General features: G+C 43.3%; 1 protein-coding gene across 3 annotated transcripts in view; it reads left to right on the top strand.

The window, feature by feature from the left end:
• The window catches only part of RECK (reversion inducing cysteine rich protein with kazal motifs), a 631,029-nt gene that overhangs the window by 511,101 nt on the left and 94,420 nt on the right, over positions 1-25,508 (top strand). For all 3 annotated transcript variants that reach the window (XM_029589886.1, XM_029589885.1, XM_029589887.1), the window contains 2 exons: positions 3,824-4,016; positions 21,876-22,086. In XM_029589886.1, the coding sequence (XP_029445746.1) occupies positions 3,824-4,016; positions 21,876-22,086 (404 nt within the window). The remainder of the gene's footprint in view (positions 1-3,823; positions 4,017-21,875; positions 22,087-25,508) is intronic.

Genomic DNA, 25,508 nt, shown 5'->3' with positions numbered 1-25,508 from the left:
ATCTTTTTTCCCAGGCCCCACTCCAACTCCGGGGAACAGACTCTGCATACCCTAGACTGCAAACGGGCTCTAGCTTTTTATCTAGACCGTACAGTTGCTCACAGGAAGGGCACTCAATTGTTTGTCTCCTTCCATCCTAACAAGTTAGGACAACCTGTGGGTAAGCAGGCTCTTTCCTCCTGGTTGGCGGACTGCATTTCTTTTTGCTATCAGCAAGCTGGCATTCCTTTTCAAGACCGTGTAAAAGCACACTCTGTGAGGGCCATGGCGACTTCAGTGGCACACCTTCGATCGGTGCCGCTTCCTGACATCTGTAAAGCTGCAACCTGGAGTTCTCTCCATACCTTTGCAGCCCACTATTGTTTGGACAAAGCTGGAAGACAGGACTCCATCTTCGGCCAATCTGTCTTGCGTAACCTTTTTCCAACATGATGTACCAACACCCTTCCACCTTCCCGGTAGGGTGCGGATGCCCTTTACCAAATTCCACCCCAGTTGTTGTGCCTGTTGCACATCGTTGGGTACATTTGGTGCAGGTCAGGACATCCTCAGCTCGGTACTCACCCATTTGTGAGGACTACCATCCTGCTTGTCCTGTGAGAAAGCAAATGTTGCTTACCTGATGTAACAGGTGTTCTCACAGGACAGCAGGATGTTAGTCCTCACGAAACCCGCCCGCCACCCCGCGGTGTTGGGTTCGTTTTAGTTTTTACTTTTTTAGGCACTGCCTGTAGCTTTGAAAATCAGACTGAAGGGAGACCCCTGCTGGCTGCAGGGTCAGTGCCCTGCTGGGCATGCCCAGTAGGGGCCAGTCAAAGTTCTGTTAAACTTTGACAGAAGTTTTCCGTGGTGGGCTCCATCCTCGATGTCACCCATTTGTGAGGACTAACATCCTGCTGTCCTGTGAGAACACCTGTTACATCAGGTAAGCAACATTTGCTTTGTCAGGTTCTTGTGGCCTGGTTTGGCCTCTCTTTGAAACAGGATGCTGGCCTTGATGGACGCTTGGTCTGACCCAGCATGGCAATTTCTTATGGTCTTATGAAATAAAGGAAAACATTGATGCTAACTCTTCTCCCCCCCACCCTTGTCATACTGATAATGTGGAATTGCCCTGATTTTTTAATCGTACGAGAGCAGGAGAGCCTGTAAAGAAGGGGAGGGGGCATTAACATGTATGATTATTTCCTCTTTGACCTACTATTGCTATTGCTGTCCTGGCAGCTTATACTGCTTTTATTTTATATCCAGTGTGGAAATGCTAGGTAAGGTATGATATGTCCTGTATTCCACCACATCTGATCTGGTAATCCCATGAGAACCTGCACCAGCTACTATTTCTGAGAAGAGGTAGGTCCTAAGCTAAGGCAGAACTTATCAGGAATTATTTTTACTGATTAAGGTCTATCCTTTTCTTCTCTAATCCAGTCATCATGGTGGTGGGGTTTTGTTTTTTGTTGTTGTTTTTTTTGCAGAAAACCAGATGTGGCTCCATTTGGAACTTAGAGTTTAAAGTGCACAAATACTGTCTGTAGATGTAATTGTTGAATGAGTACTCGGTCATCTTACATACAAAGAGCTATGAATGCTGCCTGCTAAGCATCCCCCCTTACCTGATGAGCAGAAGCTGGTTCCAGGAATTGATCCCTAGTTCCCTCATGGCAGAATGTAGTGTTACCCTTGAGTTGGCCCTACCTCTGCTAATATACAGTACATACAGAATATTTTGCAATTGGTATACTACCAATACTTTCATATATTATATTTCGTGGTTATAAACTAGAGGCACTTTTAGATAGCAGGTGACTTAACAGCCATTTAAGTCCAACAGCTCATTATGTATATCCTGTGCAAAGAATAGTGGTTGCGTTAATTCACTTGGATATGAGGTCAACAAACATAACTATATCCCATGATGCTAATAGGACTTTGTCAGACTTTAAAGTATGTTGACCTTGCAATAACTGTATCTTCAAGTAGCTAAGTGCCAAGGACCCTTTTACCAGTTCTCTTCTATTTATTATAGTGTGTTGTTATGGTTATGAGGTGTTGGAGTGGATTCTTGGGTATTGCAGTGATGGCCACTCCCACGGGGAGGAGCCCCATGAGGAACTGCAGTACCAGGCTAGAATCTTTGCACGCAAACACAGAGAGATTGTTTTTATTGTACAGCACGGTGGCACTGCCTGGGAAGCGGACAGCAGTGGAAGATAGCTCCAGCAGTAGTAGTCCAGGAATCCTTGGAAGAGAGGACCCTTCCCACTCTAGAGTTGGTGGAGACGGCGCGGTGAACAGGAACAAGTCCCGGATATAGAGCAGTGAAGCTGTAGGTGAGATAGACTGAAAGGTTAGTACTCACTGAAGCAGAAGCTGTATCTTTGGCAGTCCTGGCAGGCAGAAGTTGTAGAATGGCAGGCACCAGGTTAGGGAGAGCAGGCCCTCGAAGAGCGAGTACCTGATATCCCAGGATAGGCACCTGAAAGAAAGTAGAAGGGCCCCCGAGGAGCGGGTACCCAAGTTAGAGTAGAATTACCCTGAAGGGTGGAGAGAACTTCCTGCGGCAGCTAGGAAGCGGCAGAGCAGCTTAGACCAGAGCTAATCCAATCCTTGCTAACTTGGTTTGTTAGCAAATGAAGGGCGGGCTAAATATCAGGATGTGCTGACGTCACTCGGAGGGGACGCCCCCGAGGTTCCCGCCATGACGTGGATAAAGACATGGGTGGCGTGCACGCGCGCACCCTAGGAGGCCCTCAGGAAAATCATGGCGAACGCCGTTGCCGATCCGGGAACGCCGGGGAGAGCGGCATGAAAACGCGGTGGCAGCCAACTTCCCAAGGCTTGAGGAGAGAGAAGGAAGGAAAGGTGAGGCACAAAGGTTGAAGCTGTCTGAGACCGGTGGATGCAACATGTGTAGATTTAATTTGGCTAGTCTGCCTTCATCATTGCAAGTTCATGGTCCTTGCTCCATGTTGGTAGCTCTCATTTTACACTTTCAAATGTTGACTTGTCCTGAGATTATTTCTTGAATTGTTTTGGTTGAAAATGTATAAATAAAATAATTTAAAAAATTAACATGTCCCTTTCTGGTATAAGGAGCAAATCTGGATGATTTGTATATGAATATAATCATATCTTTGTATCAGCTGACAAAATGTATTTACTAACAATTACTCTGTTACTGTCAAACTATATTTATTCCCCTTATGTGTTTTTAAGTTTTTAAGAAGCTTTCTCCATCTGTTTACCTCTTTGTTTATATTTTCAAAGGTTACAAACATAAAATATTATACAGAGCCCTTTACATTATTATTTTTTTTGACTTGGTAGTTTCCTTCTTCACTAGCTTCTTGCTCATTTGGAAGCATTCTGTATTGGACTATATTGACATAATCATGCATTTGTATCTACTTGGGATTGTTCCTTTATTTTGTAATCTGTATCTCACTCACTTCACCTAGCCAGCCATTGCAGTCACAATGTTTGACCAGCAGCCATGGACTGCAGCTCCCTCAAGAAAGTGGTACATGTCCACCCTAAATCTGTCTAGTAGATATCATGATTGAGTGATAACTGAGACTTCCTTCCTCCAAGGGTCATGAACATTGACTCCTACGCATCATTAACTATTCTGGCATGCAAATATCAGGTCTGGGAATCAAACTTGGGTCTTCTGCATGGCAGTGCCCAGCACTTTTCACTGTTCCACCAGAGCAGCCCCTTTTTCATTATTTTAAGTCTAGTGTGAATATTATAAGTATATTTTCTGGATCTTATTATTTTTCTGTGTAAAATATTAAGAGTTAAACATTACTGTTTTATGCAGATGTGTACCAAAAAGACAGGTGTGCCTGACCAGTTTTGAAAAGTTTGGCTGCAGCCAGCATGAATGTGTGCCAAGGCAGTTGATCTGTGAACAAACCCATGAACCTGTTTGTGACACGGAAAATATGGAGCATATCAATATCTGCACACTGTACCAGCGAGGAAAAATGTTAGCCTATAAGGGTTCTTGCCAGGTATGAAGTGGTTGTTTCATTCTATTATTTTATTTAATTTGTCTTTTTTATAAAACAATTTGTACAGGGTCTAATATAAACTTTGGGCAAAAGTGATACAGTTTGCTTTGTAAATCTTTAGCCTTCATTCAGTTTTGTTTATCTGCAGCAATAAAGGCTATAAGTTCATAATGCAGAATCTTATTTCTGAACCAGCAAGATTCACATTAGTCGTATAATCTACATAAACAATTGAGTGAAAGATTCAACAAATGAAAAAGTGAAGAAAATGAAAAATGATCTTTTCATGATTCCTAATTTCCATCTTTAGTACAGAAATTTACAAAGGTTATCATTGCATTAGGTGGATTTTTGAGTAATAAGTATATAATTAAACTTAAGGAACAGTTCTTTCCTATAAGAAACTACAGGCACGAACCAATGGCAAGACAACTTTAAAAATGCTTGGTGTCAACCAATATCTTGTACTAGTGCTTTGTTTGTAGAACTGTCAAGTATTGATACCCATGGAAACTGGCAAACCAGAGGTCATAAATCAACTTTCATAGGTCCCTTTATTATTGTGTTCAAACTGCGCACCCATCAAAATTAAATCAATTACTGTGAAAAACTTTGTAACTCATCTTCTGCACATGACAAAACATATTCATGATACATATAATGCAAGCATCATTTAGCTTTAAAGAAGTTTACCAGCTTCATATAACCCGGAAACCATGGCACAATGCTATGTTTCAATGAAAATCTACATCAGGGCTAAACTCCACACACACTTCATTGATCTAATAAAATGGCATCTTTCCTCAGTGTTCGGGCAGGTTAATCCCAATGAGTGGGTTATGCACCTCTGCCAGCAGATGTAGTCAGAGCAAAAGGTAACATCATGGCCAAATAGTCCCGCCCCGACAGCCCACCAGTATTCTTTGTCTCCAGCAGATGGTGGACATGCATTTCCCTTCAAGGGATTGCCTGTGAGAAAAAAGAAGAAAGAAGTTTGAAAGGAGATATCGGAAAGCAAGACATCTGTATAGCACCGCTTGCCTCCTGAGGTGATACCGTGCGGTCCGTCCCTCAGTAGAATGCCTTTAGTCCGGTAGTCTTGAGTGGTGTGGACCTAAATTCTAATTAGTAGTTGCAGACCAAGAGAGGCTTGGCGGTGAAGGCTTTAGCCCTCTCCCCCACCCCCATAAACGGGACACATTCCTGCTCTCAGCCAGGGAGGGCTGAGCTCAGATAAAAGTTTTTTACTTTACAAAAAAAAAAAAGTCAGCAAAAAAAAAAAAAAGCAGGAGAAAAGGACTCTTTCCTCAGCGTTTGGCTGTCCCGCTCACATCTCTGGGGAGTTCTATGAGATGAGGTAGAGCAGGCACAGCGGGTTGAACCAGCTGTTTGATTAGGCCCTGCTCTCAGACTTCTCCCTTTTTTGGCACATGCTAGGCCACGAGGTAATTATGCATGCTTTTTGTCTCAGGCTGTCTGCGCACGCCTGTGCATCGGTTTAAACATCCTTTGTCGCCTGTGTGTTCCATTTGGACGTTCTTCCTTCTGGACGCACATGTTATGTGTCCATCTTAGGTGTTTTCCTTAGTGTCGGTATTGGTGCCCAGTTTGAGCATCTAGTTGGGCGAGTGGCCTAGGTGCATGTACTTGGTTGCACATTTTTTGTGCATCAATTTTGGGCACAGGTTACACACACGGGTACTCTAGACGTGAGCCTTTACCGGTCTGCATGCTTACAACCATGGCGCCTGATGCGAAGAAGCCTAAACGCTTAACTATTTGTGCTGAATGCCACATTGGGGCCATTCAGCCAGAGCTTTCTTTAAGCCTGTGTCAGTCTGTCTGGATGCTCAGGGAGATTTACTTCTGTTCTGGGTTCAGACCATGCACACTGGCATTCTGCCCAGGGGCTCTGACCTGGGGGGGAGGGGGTGTAATCTTACTGAGAACTACACTGGGGGGAGGGGGGGGGGGTGCGGTGGCTACTTGAGGGGCTTATTGCCTGTGTGCACACAGAACTACCTTGGGGGCTTACCCAATATAAACACACACAATTGCTGGGGTTATTTATGTATTTTATTTAATAATCTTTATATACTGATTTTTTCATGCGAGCATATCAAATCGGTTTACAGTAGTTAAATATTCATTCAAAATATTTGCATTTCCAAAAGAAAAAAGGAAGTGGATACATAGTTTCATAATATAAATAAATAAAGTAGTAAACTAAAAAATAGTAAGCTTAAATAATCATAAAATTTAAACTATTAGAAAGGCAGTATAGTAAGATCAGAGATAATAAAATCAAAAATATACATTACCTTGGTATAAAATCAGTAGTCTGAAATCATTAAGTTAACAGTTCTTGGAAGGCTTGTTTGAATAGCCAAGTTTTAATGCCCTTTTTAAATAATTTAATGTCTGCTTCCAATAATAATTCCTGTGGTATAGAGTTCCATAGTTGGGGTCCAGCAATAGAGATAGTTCTTTCTCCTACATTATTTAGATGCCCAATCTTAGGGGAAGGAATTGGCAACATCCCTGTACCGGTTGATCTAGTAATTCTTGAAGGGATATGGAAATGAAGTGATGAAGTTAACCATTCAGTTTTTTCATTGTAGAGCGTTTTATGAATTAGGGATAGGATTTTATGCTGAGACCTGTATTTAACAGGCAACCAGTGAAGGTCTTCCAATATTGGGGTGATATGCTCAGATCTTCTAGTTCCTGTCAAAGGTCTAGCCACTGAGTTCTGCAGAAGTTGCAATCGTCTTGTAACATTTGCTGGTAGGCCTAAAAATAATGAATTGCAGAAGTCTAATCTCGATAAGACAAGTGCCTGTAAAACTGTTCTAAAATCTTTTGGGAATAGAAGAGGTTTTAATCTTTTGAGGATATTTAGTTTAAAATAACCATCGCTTATGATTTTATTTACGGAAGTTTTCATTGAGAATTCGCAGTTTAGGAAGATCCCTAGATCTTATACTTCCAGGGAGATGGGGTAATTTTTAGCTGCTTCTTGAATTTCAAGTTCTTTTGCCTTGCTTAATTTAGGTGAGATGTAAAGAATTTGTTTTATTTGTATTTAGGGCAAGATTCATTTGGGTTAATATTTTCTCAATGGCAGATTGGTATATATCCCAGAGCTTAAGAGTTTGGTTGATAGATTTTTCGATCGGTATTAAAATCTGAATGTCGTCAGCATAGACAAAATGTGTTAGACCGAAGCCAGATAGGATTCTGCACAATGGAAGCATATAAATATTAAAAAGGGTTGCGGATAGAGAGGATCCCTTTGGTACTCCATACTGGAGATCAATTGGTTGTGATTCGTTATCAAGAAATTTTACTTTGAAGGTTCTATTTTTTAAGTAAGATTTAAACCATTTCAGTGCGGAGTCTTTGATGCCTATTTCGTTTAGTCTTTCCAGGAGGATTTTATGATTAACTGCATCAAAAGCTGCTGAAATATCTAGCATGATCAGGAAGTAAGTTTGGCTGTTATTGGCTCCTCTGAGGATAATATCTTGTAATAAAGTTAAAAGGGTCTCAGTACTAAAATATTTTCTAAATCCATGTTGTGCTGGATACAGGGTACTATGCCTTTCAAGATAATCTGTTAGTGGATTGTTAATTACTTTCTCAAGAAGTTTTGAAATACAAGGTAAATTAGAAATAGGTCTTAGGTTTGATAGATCATATGAATTGGATTGACAAGGTTAGATTACTCACTGAAGTAGATAGCTGTATTGATGGAGATCCTGGCAGGCAGAAGTAGTTGAATTGTAGGCACCAAGGCAGGGAGAGCAGGCCCTTGAGGAGCGAGTACCCGGTATCCCAGATAGGTACCTGTAAGAAAGCATAAGGGCCCCCGCGAAGCAGGTACCCAGGTTAGTGATGAATGGCCCCGGAGGGCAGAGAGAACTTCCAGCGGCAGCAAGGTAGCGGCAGAGCAACTTAGACCAGAGGCAATCCAATCCTTGCTAACTCAGTTTGTTAGCAAACAAAGGGCAGGCTAAATACCCAGATGGCGTGATGTCACTTGAGGGGGACGCCCCTGAGTTTCCCGCCATGATGTGGATAAAAACATGGGTGGCGTGCGCACCCTAGGAGGCCCTCAGGAGAAACATGGCGAACACCGTCACCATAGCCGTTCCGGGGACGCTGGAGAGAGTGGCATGAAGACGCAGCAGCAGCCATCTTCCCAAGGCTTGAGGAGAGAGAAGGAAGAAAGGTGAGGCACAGAGGTCGAAGCCATATGAGACTGACGGACGCAACAACCACATCCTCTGGCAACAAATTCTAGTGCTTTATTGTGCATTGAGTGAAAAATAATTTTCTCCGATTTGTCTTAAATGTGCTACTTGTTAACTTCATGGAATGCCCCCTAGTTCTTCTATTATTCGAAAGTGTAAATAACTGATTCACATCTACTCTTTCAAGACCTCTCATGATCTTAAAGACCTCTATCATATCTCCCTTCAGCCATCTCTTCTCCAAGGTGAACATCCCTAACCTCTTCAGCCTTTCCTTTATCATTTTGGTTGCCCTTCTCTGTACCTTCTCCATCGCAACTATATCTTTTTTTGAGATGCGACGACCAGAAATGTATACAGTATTCAAGGTGCGGTCTCACCATGGAGCGATATAGAGGCATTATGACTTTTCAATTTTATTAACCATTCCCTTCCTAATAATTCCTTACATTCTGTTTGCTTTTTTGACTGCTGCAGCACACTGAGCAGACTATTTTAAAATATTATCCACTATGATGCCTGGATCTTTTTCCTGGATGGTAGCTCCAAATATGGAACCTAACCTCGTGTAACTACATCAAGGGTTATTTTTCCCTATATGCAACACCTTGCACTTGTCCACATTAAATTTCATCTGCCAATTGGATGCCCAATCTTCCAGTCTTGCAAGGTCCTCCTGTAATGTATCACAATCCGCTTCTGATTTAACTACTCTGAATAATTTTGTATAATTCGCAAATTTGTTAACCTCACTCGTCGTATTCCTTTCCAGATCATTTTTATATATATATATATATATATTGAAAAGCACCGGTCCAAGTACAGATTCCTGAGGCACTCCACTGTTTACCCTTTTCCACTGAGAAAATTGACCATTTAATCCTACTCTCTGTTTCCTGTCTTTTAACCAGTTTGTAATCCACGAAAGGACATTGCCTCCTATCCCATGACTTTTTAGTTTTCTTAGTAGCTTCTCATAAGGGACTTTGTCAAACACCTTCTGAAAATCCAAATACACTACATCTACCGGTTCACCTTTATCCACATGTTTATTAACCCCTTCAAAAAAATGAAGCAGACTTGTTAGGCAAGACTTCCCTTGGGTAAATCTATGTTGACTGTGTTCCATTAAACCATGTCTTTCTATATGCTGTACAATTTTGATCTTGAGAATACTTCCCACTATTTTTCCCGGCACTGAAGTCAGGCTCACTGGTCTATAGTTACCCGGAACGCCCCTTGAGCCTTTTTTAAATATTAGGGTTACATTGGCCACCCTCCAGTCTTCAGGTACAATGGATGATTTTAATGATAGTTTACAAATTTTAACTAATAGATCAGAAATTTCATTTTTGAGTTCCTTCAGTACCCTAGGATGCATACCATCCGGTCCAGGTGATTTGCTACTCTTTAGTGTGTCAATCTGGCCTAATACATCTTCCAGGTTCACAGTGATTTTGTTCAGTTCTTGTGACTCATCACCCTTAAAAACCATCTCCGGAACTGGATTCTACCCAACATCCTCATTAGTAACACGGAAGCAAAGAATTCATTTAGTCTTTCTGCAATGGCCTTATCTTCTCTAAGAGCCCCTTTAACCCCTCGGTCATCTATTGGTCCAACCGACTCCCTCACAGGTTTCTTGCTTCGGATATATTTTAAAAAGTTTTTATTATGAGTTTTTACCTCTATGGCCAACTTCATTTCAAATTCTCTCTTCGCCTATCTTATCAATTAACTTGACAATGCTTATGTTTTATCCTATTTTCTTCAGATGGATCCTTCTTCCAGTTTTTGAAGAATGTTTTTTTGGCTAAAATAGCCTCTTTCACCTCACCTTTTTTTTTTTTAATTATTTCTTTATTGAATTTTCATTTAAAACTTTTAAACAAAATTTCAAATAAGTAATAAGTAATAAGTAATAAGTCCATTTCGGCGCCCACCCGCACCTAACTGCGTCCACCTCCCTGCCGAGGCTCGCGCGATTGGCGCGGCCCATCCGGGGCAAGAGCCTGCTCACCAGCCTACCTTGAGGTGAGCCGTGCAGGAGAGACGGGAGGCAAAGGAAACAATTTAAAAAAAAAAAAACAATTCCACCGCTCCCGAGTTAAGAAGCAGGCCGCAGGACGAAACGTGGTGAGTGAGCCGCGCCCCTAAGCAGGCATCAGGCCTATCAGAGGGCGGCTACTGCCCCCTTTAAACTCCGGCGCATCTCGGCGGCGTCCATTTCGGCGCCCACCCGCACCTAACTGCGTCCACCTCCCTGCCGAGGCTCGCGCGATCGGCGCGGCCCATCCGGGGCAAGAGCCTGCTCACCAGCCTACCTTGAGGTGAGCCGTGCAGGAGAGACGGGAGGCAAAGGAAACAATTAAAAAAAAACAAAACAATTCCACCGCTCCCGAGTTAAGAAGCAGGCCGCAGGACGAAACGTGGTGAGTGAGCCGCGCCCCTAAGCAGGCATCAGGCCTATCAGAGGGCGGCTACTGCCCCCTTTAAACTCCGGCGCATCTCGGCGCCCACCCGCACCTAACTGCGTCCACCTCCCTGCCGAGGCTCGCGCGATCGGCGCGGCCCATCCGGGGCAAGAGCCTGCTCACCAGCCTACCTTGAGGTGAGCCGTGCAGGAGAGACGGGAGGCAAAGGAAACAATTAAAAAAAAAAAAACAATTCCACCGCTCCCGAGTTAAGAAGCAGGCCGCAGGACGAAACGTAGTGAGTGAGCCGCGCCCCTAAGCAGGCATCAGGCCTATCAGAGGGCGGCTACTGCCCCCTTTAAACTCCGGCGCATCTCGGCGGCGTCCATTTCAGCGCCCACCCGCACCTAACTGCGTCCACCTCCCTGCCGAGGCTCGCGCGATCGGCGCGGCCCATCCGGGGCAAGAGCCTGCTCACCAGCCTACCTTGAGGTGAGCCGTGCAGGAGAGACGGGAGGCAAAGGAAACAATTTAAAAAAAAAACAATTCCACCGCTCCCGAGTTAAGAAGCAGGCCGTAGGACGAAACGTGGTGAGTGAGCCGCGCCCCTAAGCAGGCATCAGGCCTATCAGAGGGCGGCTACTGCCCCCTTTAAACTCCGGCGCATCTCGGAGGCGTCGCGCCCCCGGCGTCGCGCGCCCGAAGGAGCGCGACCTAAGGGGCCTGCCCCTTAGCGCGCCCCTTGGAGCGACCCAGAGCCAGGGCCGCTACACACTCATTACCAGCCACGGAAAATATACGCCAGTACCTCCAGCACTCAATCAAAAACCTCCAAGGTCAAGACGACACATCCAGAGGCATACGGACATCATTCAGCCTTCATTAGCGTGCCATCCTTACAGTCCCCAGCAGCACCCATCCAGACTATAACAGCACTCATCCAGCTGCACTCAACCAGTCTACAGCACTCATCCAGCTGCACCCATCTAGCCTCCTGCACCCATCTAGCCACTCATCCAGCTGCACCCATCTAGCCTCCTGCACCCATCTAGCTGCACCCATCTAGCCTCCAGCACTCATCCAGCTGCACTCAACCAGTCTACAGCACTCATCCAGCTTCACTCAACCAGTCTACAGCACTCATCCAGCTGCACCCATCTAGCCTCCAGCACTCATCCAGCTGCACTCAACCAGCCTCCAGCACTCATCCAGCTGCACCCATCTAGCCTCCAGCACTCATCCAGCTGCACTCAACCAGTCTACAGCACTCATCCAGCTTCACTCAACCAGTCTACAGCACTCATCCAGCTGCACCCATCTAGCCTCCAGCACTCATCCAGCTGCACTCAACCAGTCAACAGCACCCATCCAACCTCCAGCAGTACCCATCCAGACTACAACAGCACTCATCCAGCCACCAGCACTCATCCAGCTTCCAGCAACACTCATCCAGCTTCCAGCACCCATTTAACCTCCAACAGCAATCATCAGCCTCTAGCAACTATGCACTACCGCCCACGCACCTACAAATCACTCATTCCAATCATGATTTCCCCCACCACACAATTCCTAGGTCTCACCCTATTCACCATCATCCTATTTAACGCCCAATCGCTCACCAATAAAACTCTTATACTTAACGACATACTGCAGGACACAACCCCAGACTTTTGCGCCATAACAGAAACATGGCTCAAACACACCGACATCACCCTCATTAACCAACTACCAACACAAACTTACGATTTCTTCTCCATCCCTAGACAAAAAAAAAGAGGAGGGGGTATCTTCTTAGCTGCTAAAAAATCCCTAAGGTTCACACACTACCCGATCAACACAGCTACCAAATTAGAACTAGTATTGTTCAAATCAGAATATCTCCAAATCCTTCTAGTCTATGCCCCTCCAGGCTTGCTAGAATCAGACGCCTCCCCTATTCTCGAAACCATAACTTTGCATCTTAATCTTGACTCCCCTGCTATAATCCTGGGCGACTTCAACTTACATGTTGACAAAGTCCCCCTTTCAACAAACTGTGAAGCCTTCCTCACCGCATTGTCAGCGATGGGTTTCAGTCAACAAATCAACAAACCCACTCACAAAGGAGGCCACACACTCGATCTCTTCTTTACAAACTCCGGTATTTCTCTAACAAAACAACCAAATTGCAAAAAAGTCCCATGGTCAGACCACTCTCTAATCTCCACCAGCTTTTCTGTACCACGATCAGACTCTAATCTCGACTCAAGACCTTCTTTCCAATACAGAAAACCTTGCACCTCGGAACACCTCAACAAACTACTAAATACAGATCTACCACTCATCGATGTTTCTACACCCAACTCTGCACTCCAATCCTGGTCCAAAATAACAAAATCTATAGCTAACACTTTTTGCCCTCTGACAACCAAAATACAGAGTTCAAATGCATCCAAAAGACAACCCTGGTTTAATGAGGAGCTGCGAAAACTCAAACAACTACTTCGGCAGAAAGAAAGAAAATGGCGCAAAGCCCCTTCACCGGCCTCACTCTCTGATTATAAACGCTCACTCCATCTATACAAAAGTACTACGCTGAAAACCAAAAGAGACTACTATGCCCTTAAGGTTCACCACCTCATCTTTGACTCAAAAGCTTTATTCGCCTTCGTTTCCAGTCTCACCAAACCTATCATTCCAGATATCCCACCCGAACTAGCTCAGACTAAAGCAGATGAACTGGCTCTTCATTTCAACAAAAAAATATCTGACCTCCTCAATCAGCTGATACCTAACAATGCCTCTCCAGATAACTTATATCTCCCCCAAAACAAAGACATTCAGTTCAACGCGTTCGAACACATTACAATCACAGAAATACAATCGGTGCTGAAGAGAATGAAACCGTCATCACATCCATTTGATCAAATCCCTTCCAAAATGCTTCTTCTCATCCCTGACACTATAGCAAAAACACTAGCAGACATCATAAACTGCTCCCTGTCACATGGTATCTACCCAGATGACCTAAAAACTGCCTCAATCAAACCACTCCTAAAAAAACCAAATCTAAATGCCGATGATCCTAATAACTTCCGCCCCATTTCCAACCTCCCATTCATAGCCAAAATTATGGAGAAATTGGTAAACACTCAACTATCCAACTACTTAGAAGACCACAGTATTCTGTCTCCAAACCAATATGGCTTTCGCAAAGCAGCAAGCACCGAAACACTACTTCTCTCACTCATGGACTTCCTCATCTCTGGAATTGATAAAGGCCAAGCATTTTTACTAATCCTCCTTGACTTCTCGGCGGCCTTCGACACCGTCAACCATGTCCTTCTTCTAAAACAACTGGCAAACATTGGATTGTCAGGTGCTACACTAAACTGGTTTAAAACATTTCTAGAAAACAGAGGATATAGAGTCAAAATTCACAATACAGAATCCCAATATCACCCTTCCAACCGTGGGGTGCCACAAGGTTCATCACTTTCACCCACACTCTTTAATGTCTACCTGCTTCCCCTATGTCAACTTCTCTCAAAACTAAGCCTGAAACACTTCCTTTTCGCAGACGACGTACAGATCGTGATCCCCATAAAAGAATCAATCTCAAAAACAATGGAATACTGGGATAGTTGCTTATTAGATATCAAACATCTCCTCACCAGCTTAAACCTCGTCCTCAATGCTTCGAAAACAGAATACCTGCTCATATCACCGGAAAACAACAACACACATCCAAACCCACCAGCCCTCCTTCAAACAACCCACGTAAGAGACCTAGGAGCCCGCTTAGACAACCGGCTTAACCTCAAACCATTCATTAACCAGACCACCAAAGATTGCTTCCACAAATTACATATTCTGAAAAGAATTAAACCACTTTTCCACGCTCAAGACTTTAGAACAATCTTGCAAGCAATAATCTTTTCCAAACTAGATTATTGCAACTCACTACTACTAGGCCTCCCAGCTTCCTACACCAAGCCTCTACAAATGGTTCAGAACTCAGCAGCCAGAGTCCTTACAAACTCCAGGAAAATCGACCACATCTCACCGATCCTCAAAGACCTTCATTGGTTACCGATCCACTACAGAATCATGTACAAAACTATCAATATCATCCACAAGGCTATAAACCAACACACTCAACTCGACCTACAAATACCACTTAAAAAACACACATCCGCCAGACCCATCAGGGAATACTACAAAGAGTCACTCCAAATTCCTCATGCCAAAACCTACCAACATAAATCATTGAGTCTCAGAGCTTTTTCTTCAGCAGGTCCAACACTATGGAACTCTATCCCACCTGACTTGAGACAAGAACCATGCACTCTAACATTTAGGAAAAGACTAAAAACTTGGCTTTTCAAAAAAGCATTCCCAGGCCCTGATTAAAACCTCCACCCTTCAGCACAAATGTATTCAAAAATTGGATCAAAATAAGAATCCACCAACAACAAACTTATACTCAGCACAATATTATCATCACTCACAACTGTGTCATATCTATTCACTTGGGTGTCATATTTATTCACTTGGCTATATTTATTTACTGCGTCATATCTATCCACAGTCATATTTACTCACGTTGTCTCATTTACTCACAACTATGTTACTTGATGCAACTGGCTGATATGTACTCACTTTGCTATACAATTATGTTACTTGATGAAACTGTCAGATTTGTAAATATCTCTTTGTACACTTTCTCCCCCCCTTTTCTGATCCTAGTTAATTTTCCCTGTTTTATTGTAACTTTCTCACATCCTTATTATTGTTTTACTGTATTTAAAGTTTCAATTGGGAAATTTGTTTATTATGTTACGCTTTACCCTACACACATTGTTAGCTGTAAACCGGGTTGATGTGATATTAGTCATGAAACTCGGTATAACAAAAATAATAATAATAATAATAATACAGATAATTAAGACTTATCCATATCATTATTAAGCAATATAAAATGAAAAACCTTTAACCCATTACATTACCTATATACTGGGAGAGATCAAACCATATATTAAATTATACAATATTCATTTTAAGATAGGAGAGAGAGACATGAAAATTCTATTTCTGACCTTCTAAACTATTTCCTCCATCTATATCTTTATCTGAAATAAAAGTCTCCAAATGTAATGGGTCTATAAAACTGTATTTCTTTCCTCTAAGAGAAATAATACAGATAGCTGGATATTTCAAAAAGAAAGTTGCCCCTAGGGCTACTACTTTACTCTTTAAAGACAAAAAATGTCTCCTTTTGGCCTGAGTGGCCCTTGAGACATCCGGGAACATCAGAATCTTTTGTCCACAAAAGGACATATCCCTGTGTTTGAGGAAATCCCCAAACACTCTATCTTTATCCGATTCCAATAACATAGAAACAAATAAGGTAGCCCTCTTTTGTATTATATCGATTGACTCCTCCAAAAATGTGGAGACCCCAATCGAAGATGTTCCTAAATTTCCTTCCTCTTGCCCTCTAACTTTCCTAGAAAAGTAGAAAGCTTTGGAAAAAACTGGTAACTCTGTCTCTGAATATTGAAGAATTTCTTTAAAATATTTTTTCAACATTTCTGCAGGAGATAGGAGTCTGGTTTGGGGAAAGTTAATTATTCGTAAATTCTTATATCGCACCAAATTCTCAATATTCTCTAACTCTTTACGAGTAAAGAGACTATCTTTAATTTGGGCAACTCCAGTATTTTCTAATAATTTAATTTTTGTTGTTACTTTAACCATATTATCCTTTAAACCAGCTACTTCCTTTCCTTGTTCTTCTATTTGTTGTTTATTCATGTTCACAATTCCTAACAATGACTCATTCATTCGCGAGACATTATTATTTACTGTTGTCATCAATTTCCATATATCATTTAGGGTTATATTCTCAGGGGGGTTCACTGGCCATATCTCAGACCTATTCAGTCCCCCTGGCAATACTCCTTCCAACATTTTTACACCACTTATCTGATTCTCTGGTGGAGTTTCACAGTCCCCATGTTTCAATGGGCTGCTTGTTCCCAGCTGCAGAAAATCATCTGAAATTAATGGCTTAGGTTGTGGTGGAAATGCAGGTCCTTCACCGGGACTTAGAGACGCAGAAAACTGGTCCCCCCCCTCGTCCTCTCTTGGTGAATCGGTCAGCCTTACAACGTGGCTGTCCATAGGTCCCCTTGGTGTTATTGGTGACAATGGAATAGATTTTATTTTCCTTTTCCTCCCCATCAAAACTTGAGGAGTACTCGGGAAGATATTCCAATTTAACAATCAGACATAAAGAAAGCACCTTCTCCCGCCTTCTCCGGACTGAGCCGGACAGAGTTGCGCGCCCCTTGGGTGGCGCGCGGCTTAGGCGGCGCGCCAGTGACGGCGGGGCGCCGTCTGCAGGTTGAATTTATGCAGCAGACGCCGATTACTGACGTCACTCGTGCGTCTCTCCCGGGTCTCCCCGCACACCAGCTTTTCCCTCCGGGTTGCTTCTCACTCCGGGTTCAATGGTGCGGGAGTTGTTCCCTCCGTTTCAAGGCACAGTAAGTCAGTAAGATGTTCTCTTTCTGTCGGGGGCGTCTCTCTCTCCTACTCACGCTCTCCGACTTCCCCGGGTCTGCAGCTTCAATTTATGCAGCAGACGCCGATTACTGACGTCACTCGTGCGTCTCTCCCGGGTCTCCCCGCTCACCAGCTTTTCCCTCCGGGTTGCTTCTCACTCCAGGGTTCAATGGTGCGGGAGTTGTTCCCTCCGTTTCAAGGCACAGTAAGTCAGTAAGATGTTCTCTTTCTGTCGGGGGCGTCTCTCTCTCCTACTCACCCTCTCCCTCACCTCACCTTTTAACCATGACGGTAATCGGTTTGCCTTCCTTCTATCTTTCTTAATGTGTGGAATTCATTTGGACTGCGCCTCTAGGATTGTATTTTTAAACAGTGTCCATGCCTGTTGAACACTTTTAACCTTTGCAGCTGCACCTTTCAGTTTTTTTCTATTTTCCTCATTTTATCAAAGTTTTCCTTTTGAAAGTTTAGTGTTAGAGCTGTAGATTTACTTATTGTCCCCCTTCCAGTTATTAGTTTAAATTTGATCATGTTATGATCACTGTTGCCAAGTGGCCCCCACCTCCGTTACCTCTCTCACCAAATCTGCGTTCCACTAAGAAGTAAATCTAAAATAGCTCCCTCTCTTGTTGGTTCCTGAACCAATTGCTCCATGAAGCAGTCATTTATTACATCCAGGAACTTTGTCTCTAACAAGTCCTGATGTTAAAATTACCCAGTCAATATTGGGGTAATTGAAATCTAAAAGTATACCAGAAGCACCTTGCACATAAGGTAATCCACAAAGTCACAAGTGCAAGTAAAGAGATCAAAGTCCCATTCACTTAATATAGCAATTTATTGACCATGAATAAAGTTCATATATTATTTAATTCGGCAACTCCATGTCAGTAGTAGCAAGCATATAGTTTTCTATGTCCCCCGACACGGTCCCGTGTTTCGCGGAGGCTGCATCGGGAGGGACCCAAAGGAATCATTCATATCTAAAATGTAATATAACATAGTATGAGAAACGGAACACACACTGCTGAGCAAGTAATATCATTAAAGTACACATACCCATTCCATTCTTCTCAGGAGCGCACTCACCCTGTAGTCTGACAGCCATTTAAAGCGCAGAAAAGGCGCGGAAACAGATTCTCGCGAGATACAACAATCAGCGGGCACCTGTCAATAGAGGCTACCAAAGGAAATTAATAGAATAGGTGCCATTCAATATCTTTATTAAGGCCAGAAGGGGCTACTGTGTTTAAAGTATGAATCCATCGCTGCTCCCTCCGACCCAGCGCACCGGAGAAATCTCCTCCCCGTGGGGGGGGGCGAGACTACCTCCAATACGGAGTAAGAGAGAGAGTCAATGGAGTGTTCAGCTTGGAGCCAGTGGGACACCAGAGGTTCATCGATTCTAGAGGATCTTATATTCGAGCAATGTTCAATGACCCGTGTCTTTATCATTCGGGATGTTTTCCCCACGTATAACAATGAACAGGGGCATCTTATCACATAGATCACTCCTTTTGTGCAGCAATTTGATTGAGAATATAGTTTGAACACACGTCCTGTCACAGGGTGTGTAAATGTGGTGGTCAGTTGTGTGTGCCTGCACATAGTGCAGTGACCGCACGGAGTATGTTGTCCGTTCGTTTTATCAGAAAATTGTGTCACTGGTGCTGTGTGCACTAGACGGTCTCTAAGATTGGTTGCGCGTTTAAAAGTGAATCGCGGGGGACCCTGCATTATAGTGTTCAAAGACAAAGATGACCAATGTCGTTTGACCATCTTAGCTATGGCCCTGCCAACAGTGGAAAAAGGAAGAATGCAGTTGTGGGTAACCTCATCTGATGACGTGGAAGATGTAAATAGCCACTCTCTTTGTGTATACAGGGCGCGCTTAAAAGCCCTTTTAATGACTCGCATAGGATAACCTCTCTCTGTAAAACGGTCAACCAAACCATTGGACTGAGAAAGGAATTCCTGGCGTGTGGAGCATATCCGACGGAGTCTCAAAAATTGACCCGTGGGAATATTGTCCCTCAGTGCCCGCGGATGACAGCTGTTATAGGCCAATAAGGTATTGCGGTCAGTATCTCGCGAGAATCTGTTTCCGCCCCTTTTCTGCGCTTTAAATGGCTGTCAGACTACAGGGTGAGTGCGCTCCTGAGAAGAATGGAATGGGTATGTGTACTTTAATGATATTACTTGCTCGGCAGAGTGTGTTCCGTTTCTCATACTATGTTATATTACATTTTAGATATGAATGATTCCTTTGGGTCCCTCCCGATGCAGCCTCCGCGAAACACGGGACCGTGTCGGGGGACATAGAAAACTATATGCTTGCTACTACTGACATGGAGTTGCCGAATTAAATAATATATGAACTTTATTCATGGTCAATAAATTGCTATATTAAGTGAATGGGACTTTGATCTCTTTACTTGCACTTGTGACTTTGTGGTAATTGAAATCTCCCATTATTATTGCACTGCAAATTGGTTAGCTTCCCTGATTTCTCTTAGCATTTCATTATCTTTCTGACCATTTTGTCCAGGTGGACTGTAATATACTCCTATCACTATACTCTTACCCAACACACATGGGATTTATACCCATATAGACTCTACTGAGCATTTAGTCTCCTGTATGATCTTTATCCTGTTGGACTCTATACCCTCCCGGACATAAAGTGCCACACCCTTACCAAGTTGATCCTCCCTATCATTGTGATATAATTTGTACCCCGATATAGCACTGTCCCATTGGTTATCCTCCTTCCACCAAGTCTCTGTGATGCCAATTATGTCAGTCTCATCATTTGCTGTTATACACTCTAAGTCTCCCATCTTACTTCCTAGACTTCTGGCATTAGCATACAGACATTTCAAAGTGTGTTTTTTGTTTGTATTAACAACCTGCTTTTCAGTTGTTAGAGATAATTTGGCAATCATTAGCTTCAGTGATTTTTTACATATAGGCACATGGACTATGTTTGCTTTTAATGGAACCTCTCTGTTGGGATGCCCTAACTCTCCTGTTTCATTAGTATCCTTCAAGGATACATTTCTCCGAACCATGCACTGCTGAGTGACTGTCGGCTTTCCCCCTTGTTCTAGTTTAAAAGCTGCTCTATCTCCTTTTTGAAAGTTAGTGCCAGCAGCTTGGTTCCACTCTGGTTAAGGTGGAGTCCATCCTTTCGGAAAAGTCTGCCCTTTCCCCAAAAGTTTCCCCAGTTCCTTACAAAACTGAATCCCTCTTCCCTGCACCATCGTCTCATCCACGCATTGAAACGCTGGAGCTTTACCTGCCTCTGGGGACCTGCACGTGGAACAGGAAGCATTTCAGAGAATGCCACCCTGGTGGTTCTGGATTTCAGCTTCCTACCTAAAATCATAAATTTGGCTTCCAGAACCTCTCTCCAACGTCGTTGGTGCCCACATGTACTACGACAGCTGGCTCCTCCCCAGCACTGTCTATAATCCTATCTAGGTGACACGTGAGGTCTGCCACCTTCTCACCAGGCAGGCAAGTTACCAGGCGGTCCTCACGTCCACCAGCCACCCTGCTATCTACATTTCTAATAATCGAATCACCAACTATGATAGCCGGCCTAACCCTTCCCTCCTGGGCAGTAGCCTTGGGAGACTTGTCCTCAGTTCGAGAGGACAATACATCACCTGGAGAGCAGGTCCTTACTACAGGATCACTTCCTGCTACACCAGGGTGATGTTCTCCTACTGGGAGACCTTTCTGATTCAAGGCAGCACTGGGGCTGCCAGACTTGGCTACTATGTTCCTGAAGGTCTCATCAATGTACCTCTCGTGTCTGCCTCAGCTCCGCCAAGCCTGCTACTCTAGCCTCCAGAGATCGGACTCCTTCCCTGAGAGCCAGGAGCTCTTTGCTTTTTATTAAAACTAGTGCTGTAAACTTTACTCCATCTTGTACAAGGAGTAAAATTTCCAACTCTAGAAAAGCATGAATTAAGCCAGTACACCTTTCTGAATCAGGAGGAAATGGTTAATGCCCTCATTTCCATGGGGTTTCCATACAAGGGCACTACATTTTATGCACATAGAGCTCATTGCTGCATAGGCAGTAAGGTGTATGCACAGAAAATGTGCGTTCATATGCAGGTAAAACGGTGTGTTCTGCTGAACATACCTTATTATATCAGCCTGTTAAAATGTAAGTCATGTGGAGTCAGTAAATATACCTGTGTTAATCCATTTTGAAATAGCTGACCAGTGACAAAAGGCAGAATATAAATTAGAAATTAAATTAATTTTTTTTCTGGTTTGGCACTTTGGCAGGGATTAGTAGGCAGATAGTTTTTATTATCCACAGAGCATGGAAATAAAGGTCATGCATTCAAGTGGACCAACAGAGTAACAACAGAACATTATCGATCATTTTGTGAGAGAGGCATTTGCAAAACATTTCACTTTTTTAAAAGAATTACAAAATACATGGGATAAGGATTCCTAGATGTGAAGGAAAAACCAAAGATAACTGAAGCAGTGGCGTTGTACCAGAAAGTAAATTTTGCAGACTAAACGGACCTTATAATCCTTAAGATATTTTGTTTTTCTATGTTAATGGTAAAAATAATTGGTATTTCATTAAACCATCTCTGTTTACTTTTTAGCTCTTCTGCAAAACAGTTGAACCAGTATGTGGACACAATGGTGAAACTTACAGTAATGTGTGCGCTGCATATTCTGATCGTGTAGCTGTGGATTACTATGGCCAATGTCAAGCTGTTGGAGTTCTTTCAGATTATAATTTTAACACAGAATGTGCATCTGTTAAATGTCCTCCTCTTGTTGCAAAAGGATGCAAACCAGTTACATCTCCAGGTAAGTTAATGAATTCTTTAGTAGTACTTTATCAGGGTTTGAGCACAGTTGGGAATCTTCCTCTAAGATATGGCTATCAGTGTCTTTAATGGAGAGCTGACTCTCAATTCTGTAGGGTAGACAAAAAATGTTACTAGAGTAACCTCATTATATTATGAAATAGCATTATCATTGTCTCCCTATACTGCTCTGTTTCTTTTGCCCTCTTTCCCTGCACTAGTAAATTAGATAATTAGCTTACCAGAACCTCTGATTACATGACCAGCATTTCTCAACTTTCTTTTGACCAGATCTTCTATGATTTACTCTATCATAGTCATCAAAGCAAATATCTGTCTGTCTTTTGAATCATTTTCTCAGCTATTCTTCATAGTAAGTAAATACCATTTCTGGCTCCTCTTCTAATTCCTAGTGGGGGGTTTTTCATCCAATTGCTATTCAACAATTGAAATTATTCTGTTTTAAATGACCTGCAAAAGTGTCTTAGATGTATGAGATATCAAACTGATTGTAGTGCAACTTCTGCACACCAATGCTTTCAAATTAGGGATTATAAGAAAGATAATACCTACAGTACCTGAATGTAATCTGCTTTGAAGTACCAAAAGGTGGAATTCAAATGAAATAAATATTGACATTGAAGTTATCTTGGTATTCTCCAATGATATCTGATTCATCAGATTTGTGTGAGAATTAATTCTTCCTCACCTATATTCTGTAAAAATTCAGCAGGCAAAGTGTCACCTCTAGGTGCTTTATCTTTTGACTATTCTTTTTTTTTTTCCCTTCCTCTGTAATCTTACTTATACTGTGTTTATTAAGGAGTCAATTTTCAATGTGTTTAGATTCCTAACTTTGAAAATTAGCAGGCCGATACAGTACAGTGTGCTCCGACGGAGCGCACTGTTAGCCTGCTCTTGGACGTGCGCTTTCCCTTACCCCATATTCAGTAAGGGGAGGAAAACGCGCGTCTAACCCGCGGCACCTAATAACGCCCTCAACATGCAAATGCATGTTGATGGCCCTATTAGGTATGCGCGCGGGATACAGAAAGTAAAATGTGCAGCCAAGCCGCACATTTTATTTTCAGAAATTAGCGCCGACCCAAAGGTCGGCGCTAATTTCTTCTGACGCCGGGAAAGTGCACAGAAAAGCAGTAAAAACTGCTTTTCTGTGCACCCTCCGACTTAATATCACAGCGATATTAAGTCGGAGGTCCCGAAAAGTAAAAAAAAAAAATTAAAAAAAAAATAAATTTGAATTCGGCCCGCGGCTGTCGGGCCGAAAACCAGACGCTCAATTTTGCCGGCGTCCGGTTTCCGAGACCGTGGCTGTCAGCGGGCTCGAGAACCAACGCCGGCTAAATTGAGCGTCGGCTGTCAAACCCGCTGACAGCCGCCGCTCCTGTCAAAAAGGAGGCTCTAGGGACGCGCTAGTGTCCCATGCGCCTCCTTTTCCCTGTTTTTACCGCGTCACCTAATTTAAATACAGAATCGCGCGCGCCAGCAAAGGGCCGGTGCGCGTGCCGGGAGAGCAGGCGTTACAGTAAAGTCCGCTCTCCCTCTGACTTTACTGTATTGGCCCGTAGGTTAGCTAAACCATCCCCTTTGAAAATTGCCTAGGGTTGAGCACCAAAATTTAGGAGCCTAAAAAGTGGGTGGCAGTGGGGGTAGAGTTAGATCAGGGTAAAAATGTTAGGCACTTAGCACTGATTTTCAGCACTAAACACCTAATTTAGGGTCGTAAATATGGGCATATGAATTGCAGTTCTAAATTTTGGCTGAGATTTAGGTCCCTAAATTTAGGCACTGAGCATTTCTTTTTTAAATTGACCCCAATAAGATATAAGAGGTTTTGGCTGTTAATCATTGTATAAGAGTATTTTTCCAATATACGTTTTCAATAATTTCTTACTTTGCCTATAGTACAGAGATTTTCCTAGGAAACTTATAGCCAGTTGGTTTTTCAGTATATCCAAAATGAATATATATGAGAGATTTACATACAGAGTCTCCAGTTGGTGCTCATTTAATTCATGCACATTTATTGTGGAGGTTGTTAAATTGTCTGTCAATAGGACAGGTTTGAGAACACCTGTTATAATGAATTGCCTTTCTTTATATTTTACTCCTTAGGTTTCAGATTTTTTAATTTTCTTGGAAAGTAATGGGCTACAATATCTGTCCAGTTCTTGGAATTCATGCTTGTTGAAAGTATCATTCTTTTGTGTTTCTACAGTCTTTTTAAATTTCTGTATTTATTTTCTCATAATTTAGCTTTGTTCTCATCACTCAGCATATCATTGGTTATTCATACTTGTTTCTGTTAGAATACGGCTGCCTTCCCAAACTTCTCGGCTTCACATGCTCACTGAATGGCTGGGAGATGCCATTGCATGCTCAACGTGCATGTGGCTAGGATCTAGCGAAGAGACACATAGGGCATGCGTGTGCCCTCTGGCAGAAGAGTAGGGTGATCGCCCTGATGATGTCATACACTCAGAACTACTTATCCTGCCTGGACCTGGAATCCTTGCCTCGGCAGCAGGTTCTTTAGCCTGTTCTTGGTTTCTGCCTCGCTTGTTGTGTGCCTGGTTCTGAACACTGTTTCTACCTGCCTGCTGCCCATCTCAACTTCAAACTGTTCTAGATTCTGCCTGTTGCTACCCTTCTCGACCACAGACTGTTCTGGACTCTGCCTGTTTACCACCTGCCTCAACCTCTGACTGTGTTGGCTTTTACTTGCCTGCCCCACCCTGAATCTCTTCTATCAGACTCTGTTGCTTTCCACCTGATCCACTCAGAGCTTAGACCTGAACTCTCATTGCCTGTGGACAGGGTAGACACTCGGGCTTTCCTTTGCTGCCCTTCTGGTACTCTTCCATACAGGGGTCTACATCGTCTACATCCAGTCCAAAAGGGCTTACAGTTTGGCCAGAGAGCTACTCCCCTGACACCAGCAAGGACTGCCCTCCTTACAGTTTGCCGAGGCCATGGACCCGGCAGAGATGGCTGCATTCCATGCTATCCCCTATATGGCACAATGAATCCAGCAGCAACAGAATGTACTGGTCTAGATCATGGGGGTCTTGGAAAAGCTGGCGCCCGGATGGATGCATTCTCTCCAGAGTCAGTGCCACCCAAAGTACTTCCACCACCGGCACCAGTACCCCCCCTCTCCAAAGCTTCCGAGATTACCTCGTCCACTGTGGTATCACATAGTAACGTAGTACTGACGGCAGAAAAAGACCAAAATGGTCCATCTAGTCTGCCCAGCAAACTTCCCAAGGTAGTAACTGCCACTCCGTGCAGGTTACCCCCATGTTTCTCTTAAGGGTAGTAACTGCCACTCCGTGCAGGTTACCCCCATGTTTCTCTTAAGGGTAGTAACTGCTGCTCCATGCACGGTGACCCATGGAGATT

This window comes from Rhinatrema bivittatum, chromosome 2 (genome assembly GCF_901001135.1).
Source record: "Rhinatrema bivittatum chromosome 2, aRhiBiv1.1, whole genome shotgun sequence".
Classification (NCBI taxonomy): domain Eukaryota; kingdom Metazoa; phylum Chordata; class Amphibia; order Gymnophiona; family Rhinatrematidae; genus Rhinatrema; species Rhinatrema bivittatum.
Note: the sequence above shows the minus strand (reverse complement) of the source record. Positions and strands in the feature narration are given on the sequence as shown.